General features: G+C 57.3%; 1 protein-coding gene and 1 pseudogene across 1 annotated transcript; one reads left to right on the top strand and one right to left on the bottom strand.

Moving 5' to 3' along the window:
- Positions 1 to 1,444: 1,444 nt before the first annotated feature.
- LOC132340582 (zinc finger protein 239-like) lies at positions 1,445 to 9,585 on the bottom strand (annotated as a pseudogene).
- Positions 9,586 to 15,314: 5,729 nt separating this feature from the next.
- Positions 15,315 to 22,893, top strand: LOC132340554 (class I histocompatibility antigen, F10 alpha chain-like). Its single transcript, XM_059871616.1, has 8 exons — positions 15,315 to 15,455; positions 17,280 to 17,543; positions 20,153 to 20,425; positions 21,450 to 21,722; positions 21,808 to 21,912; positions 22,012 to 22,047; positions 22,167 to 22,199; positions 22,643 to 22,893. The coding sequence occupies exons 1-8, from the start codon at positions 15,380 to 15,382 to the stop codon at positions 22,654 to 22,656; spliced, it is 1,074 nt and encodes a 357-aa protein (XP_059727599.1). The 5' UTR covers positions 15,315 to 15,379; the 3' UTR covers positions 22,657 to 22,893.
- Positions 22,894 to 23,165: the final 272 nt, after the last annotated feature.

Below are 23,165 nucleotides of genomic sequence, written 5' to 3' on the forward strand. Positions count from 1 at the left end.
GTTTTCTGGATGCTCCCATCACCACCAACCATCAACACATGGATGGTAGCACATCCCAAAGAAAACTTTGACAGCCTGTGCTGCCTCAACCCATCCTCCCACAGCGAGGGCATCCATGCCAAAACCCAGACAATCTAGGACCAAGTAAAGTAACTTAAAGCTGAAAAAGCCACAGACTGGTTAAAGGACCTCTTTGGACACAGGGGACTCAAGGGATAGCTTGCATCCATTTTAAAGAATTTATTATGGGTGCTTTTGATTGTTTTTATTGGTTTACATTTATTCAGCTGTTTTAAATGTTTAATTTAAAAATCCTTGGGAGATGCCTTTTTATTAAATAAAGAAGGGGGAGTTGTGGAGTTGTGGAGGCCGGTGTGCCTACAGAACAAAGGTCCATTATAACCCCTTGGACGGACAGACCCCAAGTTGGAGAAATCTCCCCTGTTCAGGGCGACTGAGCAGAACTTCTCCCATGATGCTTTGTTGTATATGCAAACGTACCCCAGTTCTACCTCCCTGGTTGGCCTGTGGGCCTCTCCACCCCTTTTTCCTTATATGTATATGCCCTAGAATGTTCTCCCTTCCCTGCTTACCCATGGGCCCCATATTGCCACAGTGTCCCACTCCTTTACCCTACTGGCTGCCACCCCTTGTCCCTCGCTGTACTGCCCTGAGCCCTCAACCCATTGGCCCTGACGCTCTGCTCCACCCACCTTGTCCCCTATATTTAAATCTGGACCCTCCACTGTTCTTTTGTCTCTGTCCCTGGACCCCTTCGTGTGTGGCTGCAATAAACGTCCTCAGAACTTTACACAAAGACCCTTCCCACTTCTTTGTCATTGGTGATTCCACAAGAGCTACCAGAAGTGTGTGCTGCAGTGATTGTGTGTGTGTGCGCCTGTGCCACCAAGCTCCTTCATTACTGGAGACACTTCTGGAAGGTCACGGCTCTGCTGCCTCTTGCTCCACCACCAACAGGTGAGCAGCTTGCAACACGCATCAAAAATGGCATACTGCGTTGGGGTCAACAAAAAGTTCACCAGTCCCTTTAAATCATCAGGAGTCATAAGATGAGTTGACAGTGTGATCTGTAAAAGATTAGCAAAATAGGGAGACCCCAGCCTAAGTTCAGTAGCCGTGCAGCGTAATTCCTTAATTTCCAAATAAGTGAGGGGTTCCCAGTGTGGGTTGTTTCCCCTGGTGCCGTGAAGTGGCGTGGCTATTTTCATGGTGATATCAAAATTCCCCTCCTTAAGAGCCTTTTTCTTTAATTACACCTAGTTTTCATGAGGGTCAGGAAGGAATAGGCCAGGCTCAGACTCTGGATCTGTTGGTCCTGGATTGAAGGCATGTCATGGTTTGAACTTGGCACAATGTTAGTGTTTTTATGAATTTTTTTTTAAATATTTATTGTGAGATGTGATCAGAGACAGAGCAGAGCAGGTTCTAGCTTAAGAATGAAAGGAAAAAAACTTTATTAACTTAAGACTATAAGAGAAACACACAGAACACAGGATGAAAACTTTTAAAATTTTTTTCTCTTCTCCCCACCAGATTTTTAACACATCACAGTAAAACAAAACTTTGGATTTTTAGTTCAGTTACTATTTTTTAGATTACTCACTCTCAGTCTATCACTACTCTTCAGATAATCAATTCTCAATTGTTCGAGAAGAGAGTTTTTTTTGCACCACAGACTTCCCCAGGAAACAGTCAAAATTTCTCGTGTTTCTGTGTCACATGTGGCACTGCTCGGAGAACATTTGCTATCGCGACTTCTTCTTTCTATGTCTAGTGCTCTCACCACTGCACATGGACTAGAGCTGCTTCTAGGGTTTTTTCTTTTTAAGGATGCTTTGTCTAGTTCTAAAAAGAGCACAGTTTCTCTCTTTTTGGGACACTTGTTTTTCCCTAAATTTCACTTCCTGGGGCCGAGGGGTCTCTTGAATAGAGATAATTTTCTTTTTCTTCTTCTCTGAATACGGAGGGCACTACTACTACTCTCTTCACTCGTCGTCTCTGTTCAGGCGCTCTTTCGCATCACCGCACTTTCTTGGCTCTGAGCTGTTGTCTTCTCTTAGATGCAGTCTCTGTGTCACAGGAACACAAGTGGTTCTGCCCATGGCTATACAAGAAAAGTTCAGCTAAAGGCCACTCTATCATTTCTTCTCACCTAGGGTTTTCTCAGCTTCTCTCAACATCTTTCACTTGCCCGTTTTTTGCTATCTCAAACTCTATTTTATCAACTCCAGGAGGAATTAGCATTTGCAAGGTTTCTATCATCTACAAGAAGGGTTAAAAGTCTCAGGTTCTGCCTGTTTATGAACTCTTATGGTTGGCTGCCCTGCTGGGCACCTCTCTCTTCTCTTTCACGCTGGGGAACTCACAGGGCTTCCCTTAGTGGTGCCTCCGTTGGTGTTTGGTCAAGGTTGAGCTCTGTGAGAAGCTCTTCCCCACACTCGTAGGGCCTCTCCCCAGTGTGGTTGCACCGGTGGATGGTGACTTTGGAGTTTTGCTTGAAACCCTTCCCACAGTCGGGGCAGCAGAAGGGCCTCTCCTCGGTGTGAAGCCGCTCATGTTTGAGGAGATCAGAGCTGATGTGAAACCTCTTCCCACGCTCAGGACACTTGTAGGGTTTCTCCCCTATGTGGATGCGCTGGTGCTGTCTTCTCAGGCCACTGATCCACCCATAGCTCTTCCCACATTCCAAGAAGGTTTAGGGCCGTTCCCCAGTGTGGATCACCTGGTGCTGAATCAGGCTACAGCACTGGCTAAAGCTCTTCCCACATTTCCCACACTGGTAGGGCCTTTCCGCCGTGTGAATTCCGCCGTAGTGTTTCCTCAGGTTGGAGTTCTGGATGAAATCCATCCCACATTCCCCACACTCATAGGGCCGTTTCCCAGTGTGGATCCTCTGGTGCCGGATAAGGTCAGAGCTGTCTCTGAAGCTCTTCCCACACTCCTCACACTTGTAGGACTGTTTCCCAGTGTGGACCACCTGGTGCTGGATCAGGTTCAAGCTCTGGCTGAAACCCTTCCCACATTCCAAGCACTTGTGCGGCTTCTCCCTGCCATGAGGCTTCTCCACCAGCTCTGAGCTCCGGCTGGATCTCCGGCTGCCTTCCTGGCTCAGGGCGGCTCTTTCCTGCTCACAGCTCCCAGGGCAGGGTTTGCAGCCTGCCCTCGTGCAAGATCTCCAGGGCTTTATCTCCTCCTCCATCCAAACATTCACTGGGAATGAAAAATTCTGGTTTGGGGGAAAATACAAGATGAGAGTGCCTTGGACTGGGACTTCCTCCTTGCCCAAGTTCATCTCAGGAAGTCATTGGGAATCATGTGTCTGTAAGACACTCTAAAACACCAAAATTCATACAAATATGCTCTAAACATCAAGACACAGCACAAAACACCCCAAACATCAAGACTAAGCCCCCACAAAAAAACAAAACACCAACATTTAACCCAATAAAGCTCAGAACACAATAAACACAGAAACACCAAGATTAACCCCAGTAAAAATTGTGGATCCCTCCCCCCGGTCACCTGTTGCATGTGGGGCGGCAACACTCCCGGGGCTGGCGGTGAGTCTGCACACACAGAGGGGGATGAAACCTTGTGGTGCTTCCTGTTTCTGGTCCTACTCCTCCTCCTGTGTCCCTACTCTTCCTCACACTCCTCTTCCTCCTGCACAATCCCACCTTATCCCATACACATCATTTGACCATTTTGTTCCTCAACCCTGCTTCTCCTTCTCTTCTCCTCCTGCCCCAGGCCCAGCACCCACTGCCGGCTCCCTCTTCCCCCAAACCCACAGCATCCCACCGCAGGGGCAGGGATGGAGCTGGGGCAGGTCGGGCTGGGGCAGCGCTGGGCTCTCGGCCGCTTCCGCCCGCACTCAGTCCCCACTGCAGCTGCTCCCGCCAGGACAGCGCGGGGGGCCCGGCCTTGGCGCTGCCCCACTCCCACCTCCCCAAATTCCCCTCGAGGGGGGCGCTGGGGAGGAGGGGGGAGCGCAGTTGGGGAACGCTGCGGGTCTGCCTGGCAACTACAGAGCCATGAGTGCCACATGCTCTGATTGTGTGAGCACTGCCTGAGGGCGGGACTGCAGCAAGGGGGACACCCCTCTCCACGGGGGATGCCTCACAAACCGGGGACCCCCATGAAAGAAACAAAAGGAAAGTGTCTACACACAGAAGCTGTGAATCTGCTCAGAGATAGGGCCAGCAACTTGTACAAAAGGAAGTGACAAGAGAAGCCATCAGTTTCAGAAAATGTTATTAATTGATGACAGTGACTGCTGCTCAGCCAAGGTCCTGCTAAATTCATGAACTTCGAGAAGAACAACAAAGACTTAACAAAGCCATGAATATCATTTGCTATACAATAGGGGGGAGCATATTAGGAAGGGGAAGTAGTAGGTGGATTGGGATGTCTGTAGCTCTCAAGTAATTCAGCCAATAGAGAAAGGGAGCAGGAGACGCAGAATAGGAAACTTAGGATGAAAAGGAGGCTGTGTCCTCCAACAATTGGAGAGACACTGTGGAAATGTCTCAATAGTCTTTTCCGTTTTTTCAGGAATGAAATTACTTTTACAGGACTCCTCTGTCTTCTTTCTGGACACAATCCTTTGGTGATGTGCATTTTTCCACACACCCTGGGACTTGTTCGGAATTCCTTCCACCATCTGGGGCAGCGGGCAGTGAGTGCAGCTGAAGGTGCCTCACCCAGTTTGGGGGATCGGCTCCCTTGGGTGGCAGCAGCACCGGGGATTGATTGGGTACCTGAGAGTGACCAGGAGACAGATGAGTGACACATCAGGGGGGCTCTGAAGAGCCAGCAGGGAGAGAGCTCTGGAAATCTCATCAGTGAGTGCAGTGGGATCTTCGGGGAATGAACATGGCAGGGCACCCATGGAGGGGAGAAAAGGGAAAGCCAGGAAGGGGTCCTGGCCAAAGGGATGATGATCCCAAAATATCACTGAAGGGCCCCTTGGGAGAATGTTGAGGCAGTTTGCACATTCCCCCAGAGAAATTAAGGACATGGACACCCAGGGGGCAATAAGGGAAGTGCAGAAGGGATTCGAACAACAGGGGATGGATGGTGTTGGTGTGCTGGGAAGAGACTGGGTGAAGGGGAATGGGCAAGAATATGGATAAGGCAAGAAGCAGCAGGAGGAATCAATGACAAAGGATGATGGAAAGGAGGAGGAAGAGAAAAATACTGAGAACTGGGATCTTTATCAGCAGAGTCTTAGCCTCAACATTTGCCAGTTGATCCAGGTCCATTCTATCCACAGTTTCCAGGAGAGCAAATTAAAGTCAGGATTTCAGGGGGTTTCTCTGTGGTGGGCAGTGGCAGCAAAGGGTGCAGAGGGGCGGGACCGGGAGCACGGGCTGGGGGCCTGTGGGGAGCTGCAGGGCTGGGCCGGGGCTGTGGGGCAGCCGGGGCTCAGCGCCGGGCACTGCCTGACCCCACCAGCCCCAGGCAGGGCCGGCAGTGGCCCCCGGCCCCCAGGAGGCTGCGGGACGCCCCGGCCGCTGCCCGGCCCCGTGGAGCTGCCGGCCCTGCCCGCCGGGGGGGCACCTTTGGACACTGCGGCAGGACAGGGACCAGCTCTGGGATACGGGCTGGGGAGGGGACCCTGAGCACAGGGAGGTCACAGTCGAAAAATCTGAGAAATATGGATTATACATTTTAGCATGGTAATTATCTTTATAGGATTTGGTTGGGATCACTGGAGAAACAAATGATTTTACAGAAAGCTCAGCAGCTGTCAGAGGATGAGCACCCACAGGCATAGAGGGGAGCTTCAAGAGTGGCACAAGAAGGCCCTGCAGCACTTGGGCACAAAGGCACAGCAGGGGAATGCAAGAAGGGAGCAGAAAAAGGCCAAGCTGAAGGCAAGGGCCAGGGCACAGTTCCTACAGCTCTTGAGGGATCAACCCCAGGGCCCAAGGGGGCCCCAGCACCCAGGGCACGCACTCAGCCACAAGCACCTGGCAGAGGCATTGCCCTCCTCGGCAGGGGAGAGCCCACCCAAACTGCCCCTGACAAGGAATCAGGGCTCCAGCTGCAGGGCACAAGGACACTGCAAGCAGAGACAGCAGCACCCTCAGGACAAGCAAGTCCATCCCTTGATGGAAATGGCTTGGCAGGGCTGTCACAGCTCCCATCACACCAGGGACCCACCACACTGGAGCCCTTGAGAACATTCGGGCTGGGTCTGCACTGAGAGGAGGCCTTTCCTGATGGACACAGGGGCCTCTCAACCCACTCTGAATCTTAGACTCAAGGGGGGAAAAAATGCCCAAAATGTCTCTGATTATTCAGGGGATAAGTGGGAAATATGTATGGTTTTATTCAACCACTGTTAGCAGATGTGGGTGATGGGTTTGAAATGCATGAACTTTTATTTGCTCCTAATTGTGATTATGATTTTCTGGGAAGGGATTTGATCACTAAACGGGGAACGCAAATTAATTTTATAAAAGGTGAAACAGAGGCTAGTTCTGTTGTACCTCTGTGTCAGATGTCTGGCAAGGCCTATGCTGAAGTGAACCCAGAAGTGTGGGCAGACCCAGGGAAAGAGGGAAAATTAGATATGGTGCCTCTCCAAAGCACTTTGAAGCAACCAGGACAAGTGGTGTCTAAAAGCAAAACCCTGTTCCAGGGGAGGGAAGGAAGGGGAATCAGACAAAGCGCAGGTCACCGCCCCATGCTCAGCTCAACCGGCAGAGCTGTGGGTGCTTGTGAGAGCCTGGCACTGAAATGCCCTGAGCAGGAAGGCTTCAATATCTTCTGCTGACACCATGTCACCTAACAGGGGGACAAAAGCAATTCTGAAAAGCTGAAAGGCCACCAGAACAAATCCTACAACAGCATAGACCAGCCCCTGGGAAGCCGAACCAATTCATATCAGGAGCCACAGAACCCGTTTATCGTTTCAATGGCATCATTAGATTACAAGCTGTCCTCAAAATAACAAACAACCAGACAGCTCCAGCTCCTGACCTCCCTGCCGACCAATCCACTGAAATGAGGAACACAACATTTCACCAGGGGATGGGATCAGATCATCTGTAAGCAGAACAAGGAGGTGCTTGTGGAAAATAAATGACTCAAACTGCTGTTGGCAAACAGATGGCAAAGGAAAAGTGGAGAAACAGATAACAAAGGAAACAAGAAAGTAGCTCATGTACCAGTCCAAACATGGAAAGGATGGGAATGGGACACGGTTTTGTGGCTCCCTGGCAGACCGTGGGTTAAACGAATGCTGTTTCTCCTCTGATGTGCTACAGTAACTCTCATCTTTTTACCATGCTCCACACCTTGAGTGTGCTGCTGGTTCAGCAGGTGAGCCAGGGGATGCAGGTGGCAGCCAGGCCTCCTGATCCAGAAATGGCTACAGCAGGACAGGGAATGAGGGCACTGAGAATAATCCCAAAATCAAAGAGGACCCAGGAAGAAAAAACAGAGTCAATTAGTGAATCTGCTCGGAGATAGGGCCAGGGACTTGTAGATAAGGAAGTAACGGGAGAAACCATCAGTTCCAGAAAATGTTACAAATTTACACGGATGGCTGCTCAAAGTCCCGCTAGATTCCTGAACTTCGAGAAGAACAAGGACTTAACAGAGCCATGAATATCGGATGTTAAACAACAGTGGGGGTGCACATTAACGAGGACATACAGCAGGCGGATCGGGAAGTCTGAACCTTCCAAGTACCTCAGCCAGTGGGCAAAGGGAGGGGGAAATAAGGCCGGGAAAATGAGGATAAAAAGGAGGCTGCGAACTACAACAATGGCAGAGACCGCACGGCAAATGCCCCACGGCCTCTCCCTCTGCTCAGCAATAAAGTCACTTTTACAGGACTCCTCTGCCTCCTCCGGGCACAGAAACCTCCGGCGGGACGGGGCAGCCCCCTCTGTCCCAGCCACAGGAACCGGGCCGAGCCAGCGCTGCTCCGGCAGCGGCTCCTGCCGAGGCAGCGGCGGGAAGGAGACCGCGGGCAGGGGATGCCCGAGAGAGGCCCCGAGCCCCTGGGAAGCCCCTACAGAGCCATGGAAGTGGCTCCTGGCAGGACCTGTGAGCCCGTGGGCGATCCCCGCTGGAGCAGCGAGTGCAGGGACTGTTCCCGAGGGACTGTGTCCCGTGGGAGGGACCCCAGGCTGGGGCAGGACGAGGATTCCTGTCCCTGAGGGGAGGCTGTGATATGACCGGGCTGGGACCCCCAGCCCCTGCGCCTCTGGGTGGGGAGAAGGGAGGGAATGCGGGATAGAGTTAAGCCCGGGAAGGAGAGAGAAGTGGGGGGAGGATGTTTCCCTAGGAATTATTTCAGTTCTCATTCTCTTGCCCTGGTATGTTTGATAATAAATTCAATTAATTTCCCCAAGTCAAGTGTGAGAGGAATGATGGATTTTGTCCTTATAAATAAGCTGGGGGTCTGCTGGTAGATCAAACCAGCACTGAGAGATAAAAGAAAGAATGGGAAAGATTCCACTGATTGATGAATAGAAACAGATATTTGCTTTTACAAACCAACTTTAGGTTTGCTGATAAATGAAACTGAACATTGAAAGATGAAAGAAACAATGAGGGAAAACCCTAAATTCCGTAAGAATTAAAAATTAAAAGGGAGGGTTACACATTAGAGGGAAATCTTCGGTTTCGGGTGTATCGAGAAGTCTGAACCTGTCAAGTACCTCAGCCAACGGGGAAAGAGAGAAGGGAAATACGGCTGGGAAATTGGGATAAAAAGGGAGGCTGCGTCCTCCAAAAATTTGAGAGAACCCAGGGGAATGCCCCAGGGCCTCTCCCTGTATTCGAATAAAGTAAAAGGACTCCTCTGTCTCCTTTTCGGACATAAACCTCTGATGTTTGTGGATTAATTTTCCTGACAAGTGTGTTGTGCCCGTCACCAGTGATTGAACTGTCCCCACTTACCCAGACCCTGGAGCCTTTCCTTGTGTGCTCTGTTCCCTGCCCAGGGGGAGGAGGGAAGTGACTGAGAGGTTTTGGCCTCTCTCCAGCATCCCCTGCTCCGGCCTGGGCTCCTGCCAGGGCTGCAGGTGGGTCCCTGCTCCGTCCCGCACTCACCCCAGCGCCCTCAGGTCCCGGTCACGCCGAGCTCCCGGCGGTTCGGGGCAGCAGCAGCGGCTCCTTGGCCTCCTGCCCGGGCTGGGCCCAGCGCCGGGGCCGCTCCTCAGCCGCGGGTTCCGGGAAACGCCGGAGTGTGGGGAAAGGGCGGTGAGGCCGTGCCGTGTGCAGAGCCCGCCCCTCGCTGTGATTGGCTGATTCTGCCGTCGGTCGTCGACCTCGCGGGCTGATTGGTGAGAGCGGGGCCAAGCACGGCCCCGGTGCCGCCCCGAGGGCGCCCCTGGCTCGGCAGAGCCGCCATTGCCGGAGTAGCTGTGCGGGCCCGGGAGCAGCGGCAGCGGCCGGAGCCCGGTGAGGCGGCGGCGGAGCTCGGAGGTGGCCCCAGCGCAGCCTCCGGGGACGGAGCAGCCCCCTCTGCCGGGCCACAGGAACCGGGCCGAGCCAGCGCTGCCCGGGCAGCGGCTCCTGCCGAGGCAGCGGCGGGAAGGAGACCGCGGGCAGCCGCTCCCGCAGCGCCCTCAGCCCAGGAGCAGCACGGGCCGGACACGGCACAACCAACCCGCCTGAGCCCCCTGCCGCCCCCGAGGCCCGCAGCGAGCCCCGAGCCCCCGCACAACCCAGCGCGGCTCCCACCTGCGCTCCGGCCGCCTCCGAGCTCCGCCGCCGCCTCCTCGGTGGGTCCCGGTCACCCCCTGTGTGATCCCGGTCACACCCAGTGTGGTCCAGATCGCTCCCAGTAGGATCCTTGTTGCCCCTGACACGGTCCCAGTGGCTTCCAGTTATGCCCTGTATGGTTTCTTCCCTCTCAGTAAGAGCCCAGTGTGGCACCAGTCACTTCCAGTATGAGCCCAGTCGCACCTTACACGATGCCATTTGCCCCCACTGTTCTCCCAGTTGCTCCCAGTATGAGTCCAGTCACCTCCAATATGATCCCAGAGACTACCAGTACTGTGCCAGTCACTCCAAGTGTGACCACATCGATCCCAGTATGATCCCACTTGCTCCCTGCATTATTCCAGTTTCTCTAATTCACCACTACTACTGATCACTCCCAGTATGATTCCAGTCAGTCCCAGGATGATCCAAACCACTCGCAGTATATCTCAATTGTCCCCTGTATGTTCCCAGTTGCTCCCAGTAGCCCTCAGTGTGGTCCTGGTATATCCCAGTAAGATCCCTGGTGCCCCAGTTCTGCTCCCAGTGGGTTCTTTTCCCAGTCTCTCCCAGTCCATCCCAGCCTGTCCCTCTCTGTTCTGTTTTTTTCCCGGCAGCTCCTGCCGTTTCCCAGATCCTGCCCCCCCCCCCCATTCCCGGGCACTGAGACCCCACCCTGCACCCCCTTTCCCTGCACCAACACCCCCCAGAACCCCCTTTTCCCCCGTATCTCCTCTCCCAGCCCCTGGATCCCCCGTTCCCGTGGCCCCGGGGACCCCCGGGCCCCCATTCCCGGCCAGCCCGGGGCACCTCACCCCGCGGGCTCCCTTTGCTGGGACACCCGGCTTGGGCACGGGGCTCTGCGGCCGCTCTGGGATTTATGATCCCCCAAAGGAAAGGGAGAGAACAGCAGAGAGAGGGAGAGAAGGAGATTGGGAATCAGGAATCGGGGTCCCAGCGCCCAGTCCTGCTCCGCCGGGGGTGGGACCCGGACTCGCAGGAAAAATTGGCTGCGCTGCTGGCGGTGCTTGCCCGGCTTTGGGCCGAACCCAGCGGGGCCCGGGCAGAGTTCGAGCGCAGGGCCCGGGAGTTCAGCACAGCCCGGCCCGGGGGTCCAGCAGGGCGCGGCCGTGGAGGGTCCCAGACAGATCCCCGTGGGATCCAGAGGGTTCCAGGAGAGGATCCAGGTGAATTCCCTGGAATTCCCCCTTTTCCCCTCCCCCTTTCCCCTCCCCCTTACCCCTCCCCCGCACTCCCTCGGGCACTTTCGCTTTCGCGTCTCTCTGGCTGCGCTACAACCGCGACCGGGGACGGCTGCGATGGCTCCAGCGCTGGGGCTGGGGCTGCTCTGGGGGCTCCTGGGGCTCCTGGGGAACCCGGGGGGCGCGACCAAAGGTGAGTGGGAGGCCCCGAAACCGGGAACCCCCTGAACCGCAATTCCCGGGCACCGGGACCCCCCTGAACTTCCATTTTGGGTCCTGTGACCCCCCTCAATCCCCTTCCCCAGCATCGAGACCCCCCTGAACCCCCATTCCTGAGCACGTGGACCCCCCTGAGCGCCCATTTCCGGACAGCCCGACCCCCTGTACCCCCTCATCTGGCACCGGGACCCCCCTGTACCCCCATTTCTGGTCACCGGGACCCCCCTGAACTCAATTTCTGGTCACCGGCGCCACAGGAACCTCCATTTTCGGGCATATAAACCGCCTCGAGCCCCGAATTCCGGGAAGGAAATTCCCCCTGAACCCTCATTCTTGGGCACGGAAACCCCCTGAACCCCCATTTTTGGGCACCGGGACCCTCCCTTATCCGGGACTGGGATCCCCCCGCACCCCCGTCAGTGCTCCTGGATCCCCCTGCACCCCCATTCCCGGCCATCCCGCCCTTCCCAGACCCCAGACCCGCCCTTTTCCTCGGATTTTGGACCTCCAGATCTCCCAAATTTCTGCGTCCCTCCAGTTCTCCATTCCCGGCGCTTCCTGGAAGGGGTTCCAGGGGGTGCCGGGGGGTCCCCCGGGGTCCAAGGGAGTCTCAGCGAGGATCCAGTGGGATCCAGATGAATTCCCTGGAATTTCCCTTTCCCCCGTCTCGCTTTCGCGTCTCCCAAGCTGCGTCCCCGGGATCCGCCCGCCTCTCCAAGCCCCAGACTCCCTTTCCGTGACCCAGGGATCCCCTGGAGCCCCATTCCTGATTTTCCCAGATCCCAGACCCCACTTCCCTCAACACCGGGCACCCCTGGACCCCCTTTGTTGGGCATAGGGACCCCCTGGATCCCGCATCCCGCCTCTCTCAGCCCCTTCCTTGAACCTTGGACACTTCCCGGCTCTCCCGGTTCCGCTTCCCGACCCTTGGACGCCCCCAGACGCCCCAATCTCTGCGTCCCGCCAGTTCCCCACCCCTGAGCGTCCTGCAGTGGGTGTCCGGGCAGGTCCCGGGGGGATTCAGGGCAATTCCCAGGGTTTCCTCTGTCCCCTCCCCCTCCCCGCGCTGCCCCGATCACTTTGTGTCTCCCGAGCTGCGGCACCGGGATCCGCCCGGAGACCGGGAACTGCCCCGGCACCGGGACCCCCCTGAGCCGTAATTCCCGGGCACGGGGACCCCCCGAACTTCCATTTCCGGGCGAACCTCCCTTCTTGGACACAGAGACCGCCTTGAGCGTTCATTTTGGGGCACCGGGACCTGCCCTGTGCCCATTCCCCAGCCCCCATAACCCCTGCACGCCCTTTTCTGAAGCCTGGAACCCCCTGAACCCCCATTCCCGGGAACGGAAACCCCCCTAAACCCGCATTTCTGGGCACTGGGACCCACTGCATCCCCTTATCTGGCACTGGGACCCCCAGAACCCCCATTCCACTGCACCAGGACCCCCATCGAGCCCCCTAATGCTGTGAGCGGGGACACCCTGCACCCCCTTCCACAGCACCAGATCCCAGCCAGGCCATTATCTGGCACCGAGACCCCCCTGAACCCCGACTTTCGGGAAGGGTCTCCCCCTGAACCCCCATTCCTGGGCACCAGGACCCCACTGCATCCCCTTATACAGCACTGGGACCCCCTGAACCCCCATTCCGCTGCACCAGGACGCCCGTGCACCCCCATATCCGGGACCGGAACCCTCCCAAACCCTCCATTCTCACGCACTGGGAGCCCCCTGCACTCCCTTATCAAGCCCCAATGCCCCCCCGCACCCCCTTTCCCGGCCCTCTCCCTCTGAGACTCCAGTACGCGCTTTTCCTTGACCTCGGCACCCCCTGGTCCCCCTTCCTGCGTTCCCCAGCCCCCACCCACCACCTTCCTCAACACCGGGGACCCGTGCACCCACTTTCCTGGGCACAGGGACACCCTGCACCCCCCATTGCCCTCACCCCCCTTTCCTTAATCTGCAGGGATCCCCTGAACCTCCGTTCCTGGGCAGGGGGACCTCCCTGCACCCCCTTATCCGGGACTGGGACCCCCTCCTGGACCCCCCTCACGGGTTCTGGGACCCCCTGCACCCCTCCCCGGCCCTCCCGCCCATCCAGACCCCAGACCCGCCCTTTTCCTTCACCTTTGCACTCCCAGATCTTCCAAATTTCTGCGTCCCCCCAGTTCTCCATTCCCGGCTATTCCTGGAAGGGGTTCCAGGGGTCCCGGAGGGTCCTCCGGGGGCCCAGGGAGTCTCAGCGAGGATCCAGTGGGATCCAGATGAATTCCCTGGAATTCCCCTTTCCCCCGTCTCGCTTTCACGTCTCCCAAGCTGCGTCCCCGGGATCCGCCCGTCTCTCCCAGCCCCAGACCCCACTTTCCGTGAGCCAGGGACCACCTGAACCCCCACTCCTGCCTTTCCCAGCTCCCAGACCCCACTTCCCTCAACACCGGGGACCCCTAGACCCCTCCTGTGTGTGCACAGGGACCCCCTGGATCCCCCATCCCGCCTCTCCCAGTCCCTTCCTTGAACCTTGAACCTTGGACGCTTCCCGGCTCTCCCGGTTCCGCTTCCCGACCCTTGGACCCCCCCCCCCCCCCAGACCCCCAATCTCTGCGTCCCGCCAGTTCTCCACCCCCTGAGCGTCCTGCAGTGGGGGTCCCGGGAGGATTCAGGGGAATTCCCAGGGTTTTTTCTGTCCCCTCCCCCTCCCCGCGCTGCCCCCGTCACTTTCGCGTCTTCGGAGCTGCGGCACCGGGATCCGCCCGGGGACCGGCGACTGCTTCGGCACCGGGACCCCCCTGAGCCGCAATTCCCGGGCACGGGGACCTCCCGACCTTCCATTTCCGGGCGAGCCCCCCTTCCTGGGTACAGAGACCCCCTTGGACGTTCATTTCGGGGCACCGGGACACCCTTGTGCCCCTTGCCTAGCCCCCATAACCTCTGCACCCCCTTATCTGGAGCCTGGAACCACCTAAACTCCCATTCCGGGGCACGGAAACTGCCCTGAACCCGCATTTCTGGGCACCGGGATCCCACAGCATCCCCTTATCTGGCACTGGGACCCCCCGAATCCCCATTCCGCTGCACCAGGATCCCCGTGAACCCCCATTCCTGTGAACGGGGACCCCCTGCACCCTCTTTCCCAGCACTGGAGCCCCACCACACTGTTTTCTACCCCCTGAACCCCGATTTCTGGGAAGAGACTTCACCTGAACCCCCATTCCTGGGCACCAGGGCCCCACTGCATCCCCCTATACAGCACTGGGACCCCCTGAACCCCCGTTCCGCTGCACCAGGACCCCTGTGCACCCCCATATCCGGGACCGGAACCCTCCCAAACCCTCCATTCCCATCCACCGGGACCCCCTGCACCCTTTTATCAAGCCTGGGGATCCCCCTGCACTCCCTTATCCAGCCCCAATGCCCCCCCGCACCCCCTTTCCCGGCCCTCTCCCTCTGAGACTCCAGCCCGCGCTTTTCCTTGACCCGGCACCCCCTGGGTCCCCACTCCTGCGTTCCCCAGCCCCCACCCACCACCTTCCTCAACACCGGGGACCCGTGCACCCACTTTCCTGGGCACAGGGACCCCCTGCACCCCCCATTGCCCTCACCCCCCTTTCCTTGACCTGCTGGGACCCCCTGAACCTCCTTTCCTGGGCAGGGGGACCCCCCTGCACCCCCTTACCCGGGACTGGGACCCCCTCCTGGACCCCCCCTCACGGGTTCTGGGACCCCCTGCTCCCCTCCCCAGCCATCCCGCCCTTCCCAGACCCCAGACCCGCCCTATTCCATCACCTTTGCACCCCCAGATCTCCCAAATTTCCCGATCCCCACAGTTCTCCACTCCCGGCGCTTTCTTAAGGGGGTCCCAGGGGGTCCCAGGTGGTTCTCAGAGGGCTTCAGGGAGGTGGCAGCGGGGATCCAGAGGAATTCTCTGGGATTCCCCGGTCCCGTCCCGTCCCGTCCCGTCCCGTCCCGTCCCGTCCCGTCCCGTCCCGTCCCGTCCCGTCCCGTCCCCGGTCCCCGGTCCCCTTCGCTTCTGCGACCCAACCTGGGAGACTGGGATCTGCCCGGCGACTCCTGACGTCACTGACAGTTCGGATCGCCATTGGCGGCAAGGAAATAGCGGCGCCAATGGCGGGGCCAAAGGCGGCTCTGAGGGGCGGGGCCGTAGCTGGGGCGGGGCCAGAGCTGTGGGCGGGGCCGTAACGGAGCAGCGCCATGGCTCCAGCGCTGGGTCTGGGGCTGCTCTTGGGGCTCCTGGGGCTCCTGGGGGACCCGGGAGACGCGACAAAAGGTGAGTGCGACCCCGAAACCGGGAACCCCCTGAACTTCCATTTCCGGGCACCGGGACCCTCCTGAACTTCTGTTAACGGGCACGGGAACCCCCCACAGCCCCATATTGGGTCCTGTGACCCCCCTCCATCCCCTTCCCCAGCACCGGGACCCCCCTGTACTCCCTTATTTGACACCAGGATCCCCCCGAACCCCTATTCCTGGACAGGAAAACCGTCCTGGACCGCCATTCTGGGGCATTAGAATCCACTGAGCCTCCATTCCTGGGCCCGGGCACCCCTTGAGTGCCCATTTCTGGCACTGGGACCCCCCTGTATCGACTGAACCGGGACCCCCTGAAGTTCCATTTCCGGGCACCGAGACACACTTGAACCCTGGATTCCGGGAAGAGAATCCTGTGAACCCCCCCCATTCCTGGGCAGGGAACCCCCCCGAACTCCCATTTCTGGGCTCGGGGACCCCCGTGAACGTTAATTTCCTGGCAGCGGGACCCCTCTGCACCCCCTTATCTGGCCTCGGAACCCACCGGATCTCCCATTCCTGGGTAATCAGGATCCCTTTTAATCCCGAGTCTCCAGGGCAGGGAACCCCCCCGAAGCCCCATTCCTGGCCACTGGGACGCCCCTGAATCTCCATTTCCGGGCACTGGAACACCCCTTCACCCCCGTCAGGGCTCTGGGACCCCCCTGCTCCCCCTTTTCGTGCATCCCGCTTTTCCCAGCCCCCAGACCCGCCCATTTCATTCACCTTTGGACCTCCCAGATCTCCCAACTTTACATGTCCCCGCGTTTTTCCATTCCTGCCGCTTCCCAAAACGGGGTCCCAGAGGGTCCCGACAGTCACAGCAGGGATCCAGAGGGATCCCGATGAACTCCCTGGAATTTCCCCTTTCCCCTGTCCCCTCCCCACCTGCGTTCCCTCGATCCCTTTTCTTTTTCCCATCTCCCAAGCTTCATCCCCGGGATCCGCCTGCTTCTCCCAGCTCCGGATCCCCCTTTCCATGACCCAGGGACCCCCTGGAGCCCCATTCCTGCCTTTCCCAGCTCCCAGACCCCAATTCCCTCAACACCGGGGACCCCTGGACCCCCTTTGGTGGGCCCAGGGACTCCCTGGATCCCCCATCCCTCCTCTTCCAGTCCCTTCCTTGAACCTTGGACCCTTCCTGTCTCTCCCACTTCCACTTTCCAATCTCTGTGTCCCCTTAGTTCTTCACCCCCTGTGTGTGGGGGGGTTCTTGGGGGTCCAGGAGAGTCCCGGGGGAAATCTGGGCCCTGGGACCCCCCTGAATTTTCACTTCTGGGCACTGAGACCTCCCTGCACCCCCTTATCCAGTACCATTTCCTCCCTGTCCCCCTTTTCTCCTCCATCCCACCTTTCCCAGTCCACAGACCTCCCCCCTTTTCCTGAACCCTGAGATCCCTGGACCCCCATTCCTGCTTTTCACAGCCCCCAGCCCCCCCTTTCCTCCTCCTCAAGGACCCCTGAGCCTCCCATTCCCCAGTTTCCCCACCTTCTGGCCCCTTTCCTTGACACTGGGGACTCCTGGACCCCCTTTCCTGGGCACAGGGATCCCTGGAACCCCCATCCCTACTCTCCCAGTCCCTGCACAGCCTCTCCCTCTCCCCTTCCATAACCCTGGAACCCCCTGAGCCCCCATTCCTGGACACCAGGACCCCCTGCAGGCCCTTTCCTGTCCATCCCACCTGTCCCACCCTGCACACCCTTTCCTTGGCCCCAGGATCCCCAAACCCCTTCCCAGTGCTCCCAGTTCCCCTTTCATTGATCCATGATCCTCTGACCCCCCCACCTCTCCGTGTCCCCCCAGTTCTCCACTCCCTGCGTTACCTGACTGTGGCAGTGTCAGAGTCCAGCCCAGGGGTCCCCCAGTACATGGAAATTGGGTTCGTGGATGGGATCCCCTTCGCGCGCTACGACAGCGAGCGGGGCCGGGCGGAGTCGCTGACGCAGTGGATGGAGGATGGAGCCGAGCCGGGATATTGGGAGAGGCAGACCCAGATTGCTGTGGGGAATCAGCACATCGATGCCAGGAACCTGGAGACACTGCGGGGGCGATACAACCAGAGCAGGGGTGAGTGGGGGGAGCTGGGGCTGGGATGGGAACTGTAGAGCTGGAATGGGGATCCATGGGGCTGGGATGGGATCTGTAGGTCTCAGATGTGCATTCACAGAGCTCCAAGGTGCTGAAAATGGGGATCTATTAGGCTGGGATGGGATAGCTTGTGATCCATGTGGCTGGGATGGGATCTGTGGGGACAGGTTGGGATGTGGATCCATGGGGCTGGGTTGGGATCTGTGGGGCTGGGATAGGATTTGTAGGGTTGGAACAGGAATTGTAGTGCTTGGGTTATGATCCATGGGTCTGGAATGGAATCCGTAGGGCTGGGGTGAGGATCCATAGGGCTGGGATGTGAGTCCATGGGGCTGGGATGGGATCCATGGGGCTGGGATGGGAACTGTGGAGCTGGGGTGGGATCCATGGGGCTGGGATGGGAACTCTGGGGCTGGGATGGGAACTGTGGAGCTGGGATGGGATCCGTGGGGTTGGGACAGGAACTGTGGGGCTGGAGTGAGGATCCATGGGGCTGGGATGGGATCTATAGGTCTCGGATGTGGATTCACAAGGCTCCAAGGTGGTGAAATTGGGATCCGTTAGGTTGGGATGGAATATTTTGTGATCCATGGATTGGGATGTGAATCCGTAGAGCTAGGATGGGATCCATTGGGCTGGGATTGGATCCATTGGGCTGGGATGAGAACGGTGGGGCTGGAATAGGGATCTGTAGGGCTGGAATGGGATCTTTAGGGCTGGAATGAGATCTGTAGGTCTTAGGTGTGGATTCACAGGGCTCCAAGGCACTGAAATGGAGATCTGTTAGGCTGGGATGTGATATCTTGTGATCCATGGGGCTGGGATGGGATCTCTGGGGCTGGGATGGGTTCTAGAGGGTTGGAAGGGGAACTGTAGAGTTGGGGTGAGGATCCGTCAGGCTGGGATTGGATCTTTAGGTCACAGATCTGGATTCACAGGGCTCCAAGGGTCTGAAATGGGGATCCATTAGGCTGGCATGGGATAGCTTGTGATCCATGTGGCTGTGATGGGATGTGTGGGGACAGGTTGGGATCCGTGGGGTTGGGATGGGAACTGTAGATCTCCAGCATGGATTTCCAGGGCTCAAAGGGCCTGAAATGGGGATCTGTTAGGCTGGGATGGGATAGGTTATGATCCATGGTTTGGGATGTGGATCCATGGGGCTGGGGTGGGATCTGTGGGGCTGGGATGGGAACTGTGGAGCTGGGATGGAATCCATGGGGTTGGGACAGGAACTGTGGGGCTGGAGTGAGGATCCATGGGGCTGGGATGGAATCTGTAGGTCTCGGATGTGGATTCACAAGGCTCCAAGGTGGTGAAATGGGGATCCGTTAGGTTGGGATGGAATATTTTGTGGTCCATGGATTGAGATGTGAATTCGTGGGGCTAGGATGGGATCTGTGGGGCTGGGATGGGATCCATTGGGCTGGGATGAGAACTGTGGAGCTGGGATAGGAACTGTAGGGCTGGAATAGGGATCTGTGGGGTTAGAATGGGGATCTGTAGAGCTGGAGTGGGATCTGTGGGGCTGGAATAGGATCTGTGGAGTTGGGAAGGGATCTCTGGGGCTGGAATGGGATCTTTAGGGCTGGGGTGGGATCTGTAGGTCTCAGGTGTGGATTCACAGGGCTCCAAGGCACTGAAATGGAGATCTGTTAGGCTGGGATGGGATATCTTGTGATCCGTGGGGCTGGGATGGGATATGTAGGACTGGGGTGAGGATCCATAGGGCTGGGATGGGATTCCGTGGGGCTGGGATGTGAATCCATGGGGCTGGGATGGATTCTGGAGGGTTGAAAGGGGAACTGTAGGGTTGGGGTGAGGATCCGTGGGGCTGAGATGGGATCTTTAGGTCATGGATCTGGATTCACAGGGCTCCAGGGATCTGAAATGGGGATCCATTAGGCTGGCATGGGATAGCTTGTGATCTATGGGGCTGGGATGGGATGTGTGGGGACAGGTTGGGATCTATGGGGTTGGGATGTGGATCCATGGGGCTGGGATGGGAACTCTAGGGCTGGGATGGGATCTGTAGGGCTGGGATGGGAACTGTGGAGCTGGGATGGGATCCATGGGGCTGGGATTGGATCCAATGGGCTGGGATGGGAGCTGTGGAGCTGGGGTAGGAACTGTAGGGTGGGAATGGGGATCCGTGGGGCTGGAATGGGATCCATGGTTCTGGAATGGGATCTGTAGGGCTGGGGTGACGATCCATGGGGGTGGGATGGGATCTGTGGGGCTGGGATGGGTTCTGGAGGGTTGGAAAGGGAACTGTAGGGTTGGGGTGAGGATCCGTTGGGCTGGGATGGGATATTTAGGTCATGGATCTGGATTCACAGGGCTCCAAAGGGTCTGAAATGGGGATCCATTAGGCTGGGATGGGATAGCTTGTGATCCATGTGGCTGTGATGGGATGTGTGGGGACAGGTTGGGATCCATGGGGTTGGGATGTGGATCCATGGGGCTCCAAGGGGCTGGAGTGAGGCTCTGTGGGTCTCCGTCAGATTCTGGGGCTCCGTAAGTTTGGAATGGGGCTCCCAGGGGCTGGGACGCAATTCCATGGGTCTCTGTGGGTACAATCCCCCCAGGTCTCCACACCGTACAGTGGCTTTACGGCTGTGACCTCCTGTCTGATGGGAGTGTCCGTGGATCCCAGCGGGAGGGCTACGATGGGTGGGATTTAATCTCCTTTGACCTGGGATTCGGGAGATTCGTGGCGGCTGACAGCGTTGGTGAGATCAGCAGGAGGCGCTGGGAACAGGAAGGGGTGGCTGAGCGTTGGACGAATTACCTGAAGCACAAATGCCCGGAATGGCTCCGGAAATACGTCGGGTATGGGCAGAAGGAGCTGGAGCGCAAAGGTGAGAGCAGAATTCTTGTGGGAGTTTGGAATTTGGGGATGGAGAACTTGGGAACACAGTAATTCCTGTGGGAATTCCATGGCTAGATCTCACCTCCATCCCCTTCCCATGGAATTCCATGGTCAGATCTCACACTCATCCCATTCCAGTGGGAATTCCATGGGCAGATCTCACCCCAATTGTTATAGTGTGTTTTTATACTTTTGTAATACTTTGAAGTAGTTTTGTATTTTGTATCCCTGTAGTTTTCCCAAATAGTTTACCCCAGACTGTACCCCCTTCCCTTTACCTATGGAATTCCTCTCCCTTTATGAGATCATCCCCAAATCCCTACCCTGGCTCTCTGCCAATCACTCAGCATCCCATCCTCTTCATCTAGAAGCTTCCGTTCAAGACGTTGAGCAATTAGCCAGAGGCCTGGGGTCAGCCCCCGAGACTTGTTTTATACGCTGTCCTAAATTCTATCCTCTAGTACCCATCCCTTTGGGTCATTTATTGCTTGGTAAAATGTTACCTACTTTCGGTTTCCACCTCCCTTTAATGTAACCTTGGCACATTGCCCTGCCTGGTGCTCTCAACAGGAGGCCCCTTGAGGTGCAGGATCTCCTCAGAGCTCCTGAATAAAACCTTGGATTGAACCCTGCTAAGTGTCTGCCCTTTCTTCCACTGCTGTCTCTAGTGTCTCCTCTGCTGCAAAGGTGACTGGTCCTGCTTCCCTCTGCGCTCTCGGGGCACGAGAAAGTGTCTCCCTGCAGTTGGCCCTGTCGGGGTTGCTCCCCTAGTGTCTGCTGACTCAGGGCTGGCCAGGGGCTCCTGAGAGGCTTCCGGAGGGACAGAGACACATCCAATTGTATTCCAGTGGGAATTCCATGGTCAGATCTCATCCCAATACCATTCCAGTGGGAATTCTGTGGGTAGATCTCAACTCTCATCCCATTCCAGTGGGAATTCCATAGGTAGAACTCACCCCAGTCCCATTCCAGTGGGAATTCCGTGGATGTCTCTCACCATCATCCCATTCCAGAGCCCCCTGATGTCCATGTGTCCGGAAGAGAGGAACACAGGACGCTGATCCTGTCCTGCCACGCGTACGGATTCTACCCCAACACCATCGCAGTCAGCTGGATGAAGGGGGGTGAAACCTTGGATCAGGAGACAGAGCGGGGCGGGATCGTTCCCAACAGCGACGGCACCTTCCACACCTGGGCCAGGATCGAGGCGCTGCCGGAGGAGCGGGAGCAGTACCGGTGCAGGGTGGAGCATCCCGGAATGCCAGAGCCCAGGATCTTCGCTTGGGGTGAGGCTGGGAATGTGGGGATTGGGAATTTGGAATTCCCAAATGGGGATTCCCCTCCCCCTCCTCACTATCCCGCATTTCCCAGAGCCAACATCTGGCAGGAATCTCACCATGGTGGTCGCTGTGTCTGTCATCGCTGCCATCCTCATCCTCATCCTCATCGGATTCGGCGTCTGGAAGCTCCAATCTGGTAGCACATGGGACGGGGGGTTGGGAAGGGACACGGATCCACCCAGCACTGTTCTGGGAATCCTGTGCCACTGATGCTGATCTCACTTTGTTTCCACAGGGAGGAGGGACAGGAGTGGATACAACCCTGCAGCCGGTGAGTTCCAATGGCAGATCCAGCTCTGGATCCCTTCTGTGCGGATCCCAGGATGGATCCTGGGGTTAATCCTGGTGTGTGCTCCATGCTGGAATGTCATGAATCTTCTCTTTCTGCAGGGAAGGATGTGGGAACCAATGGCTTGGCCACAGGTACGGAGCAGGATCAGGGTGGGATTCCAGAGGAGGATCGGGGCAGGATGGATGGACTGGGATCAGGGAGGGATTCCGGATCAGAGCAGGGTCCAGAGTGGGATCAGGGGGAATTGTAGAGTGGGACTGGGGCTGGATTCTGGAGCAGGATGGGTTGGGATGAATGGAGCAGGATTGGTGTGGGAGGGATGGAGTGGGATCAGGGCTGGATTCCAGACAAGAATCAGGTGGGATGGAATGGAGCAGGATCAGGCTGGGGTTCCAGAGAAGGATTGGGGCAGGATGGATGAGGTGGGATCAGGTGGGATGGATGGAGCAGGATTGCAGCAGGATTGGGGTGGGATTCTGGAGCAGCTCCTGCTCTCCATGGACTCCAGCCAGGTCCATCCTGTGGAATAGGGACAGGGACAGGGTGACACCGTGACCCTCTCTCATCCTGGCAGGAATCACTGCCTGAGAGATCCGTGGAGCTGGATCCAGCCCCTTCCCTCTTCCCAGGAAAGCTGAGAGCTGCCAGCAGAGCTCATCCCACTGCTCCCACCCACCCCACAGCTCTTGCTAACAGATCCATTTCCCGTTTTCCAGTGCTTTTAAGGCAAGAACCACAAATATTCACAATGCTTCACTTCTGGTGTGAAATTATCCTGCTTGGGGCAATAAATCCTGCTTTGGGCAATAAATCCAGGTTCCCTCCTCCAGTGTCTGGAAGTTCTTGTCTGGGAGCCAGGAATGGGAATGGGGTCACTGGGGACAGAGATGGAGACACTGGGAGCAGGGATGGGGACACCAGGAGCTGGATTGGGACACCAGGAGCAGGATGGGGACTTGCCAGCCATGCCCAGCTCCATCCCTCGGGATTCATATCCTGCTCCGTGTCCCGTGTCCGAGGTGTCCTCAGAAGGGTTTGGCTGTGTCAGGTTCCTGGAGGGGCAGTGGGATGGGGGGAGGGGTCAGGCCAGGCCTTGT

The sequence above is a fragment of the Haemorhous mexicanus genome, chromosome 32 (genome assembly GCF_027477595.1).
Source record: "Haemorhous mexicanus isolate bHaeMex1 chromosome 32, bHaeMex1.pri, whole genome shotgun sequence".
NCBI classification, from domain to species: domain Eukaryota; kingdom Metazoa; phylum Chordata; class Aves; order Passeriformes; family Fringillidae; genus Haemorhous; species Haemorhous mexicanus.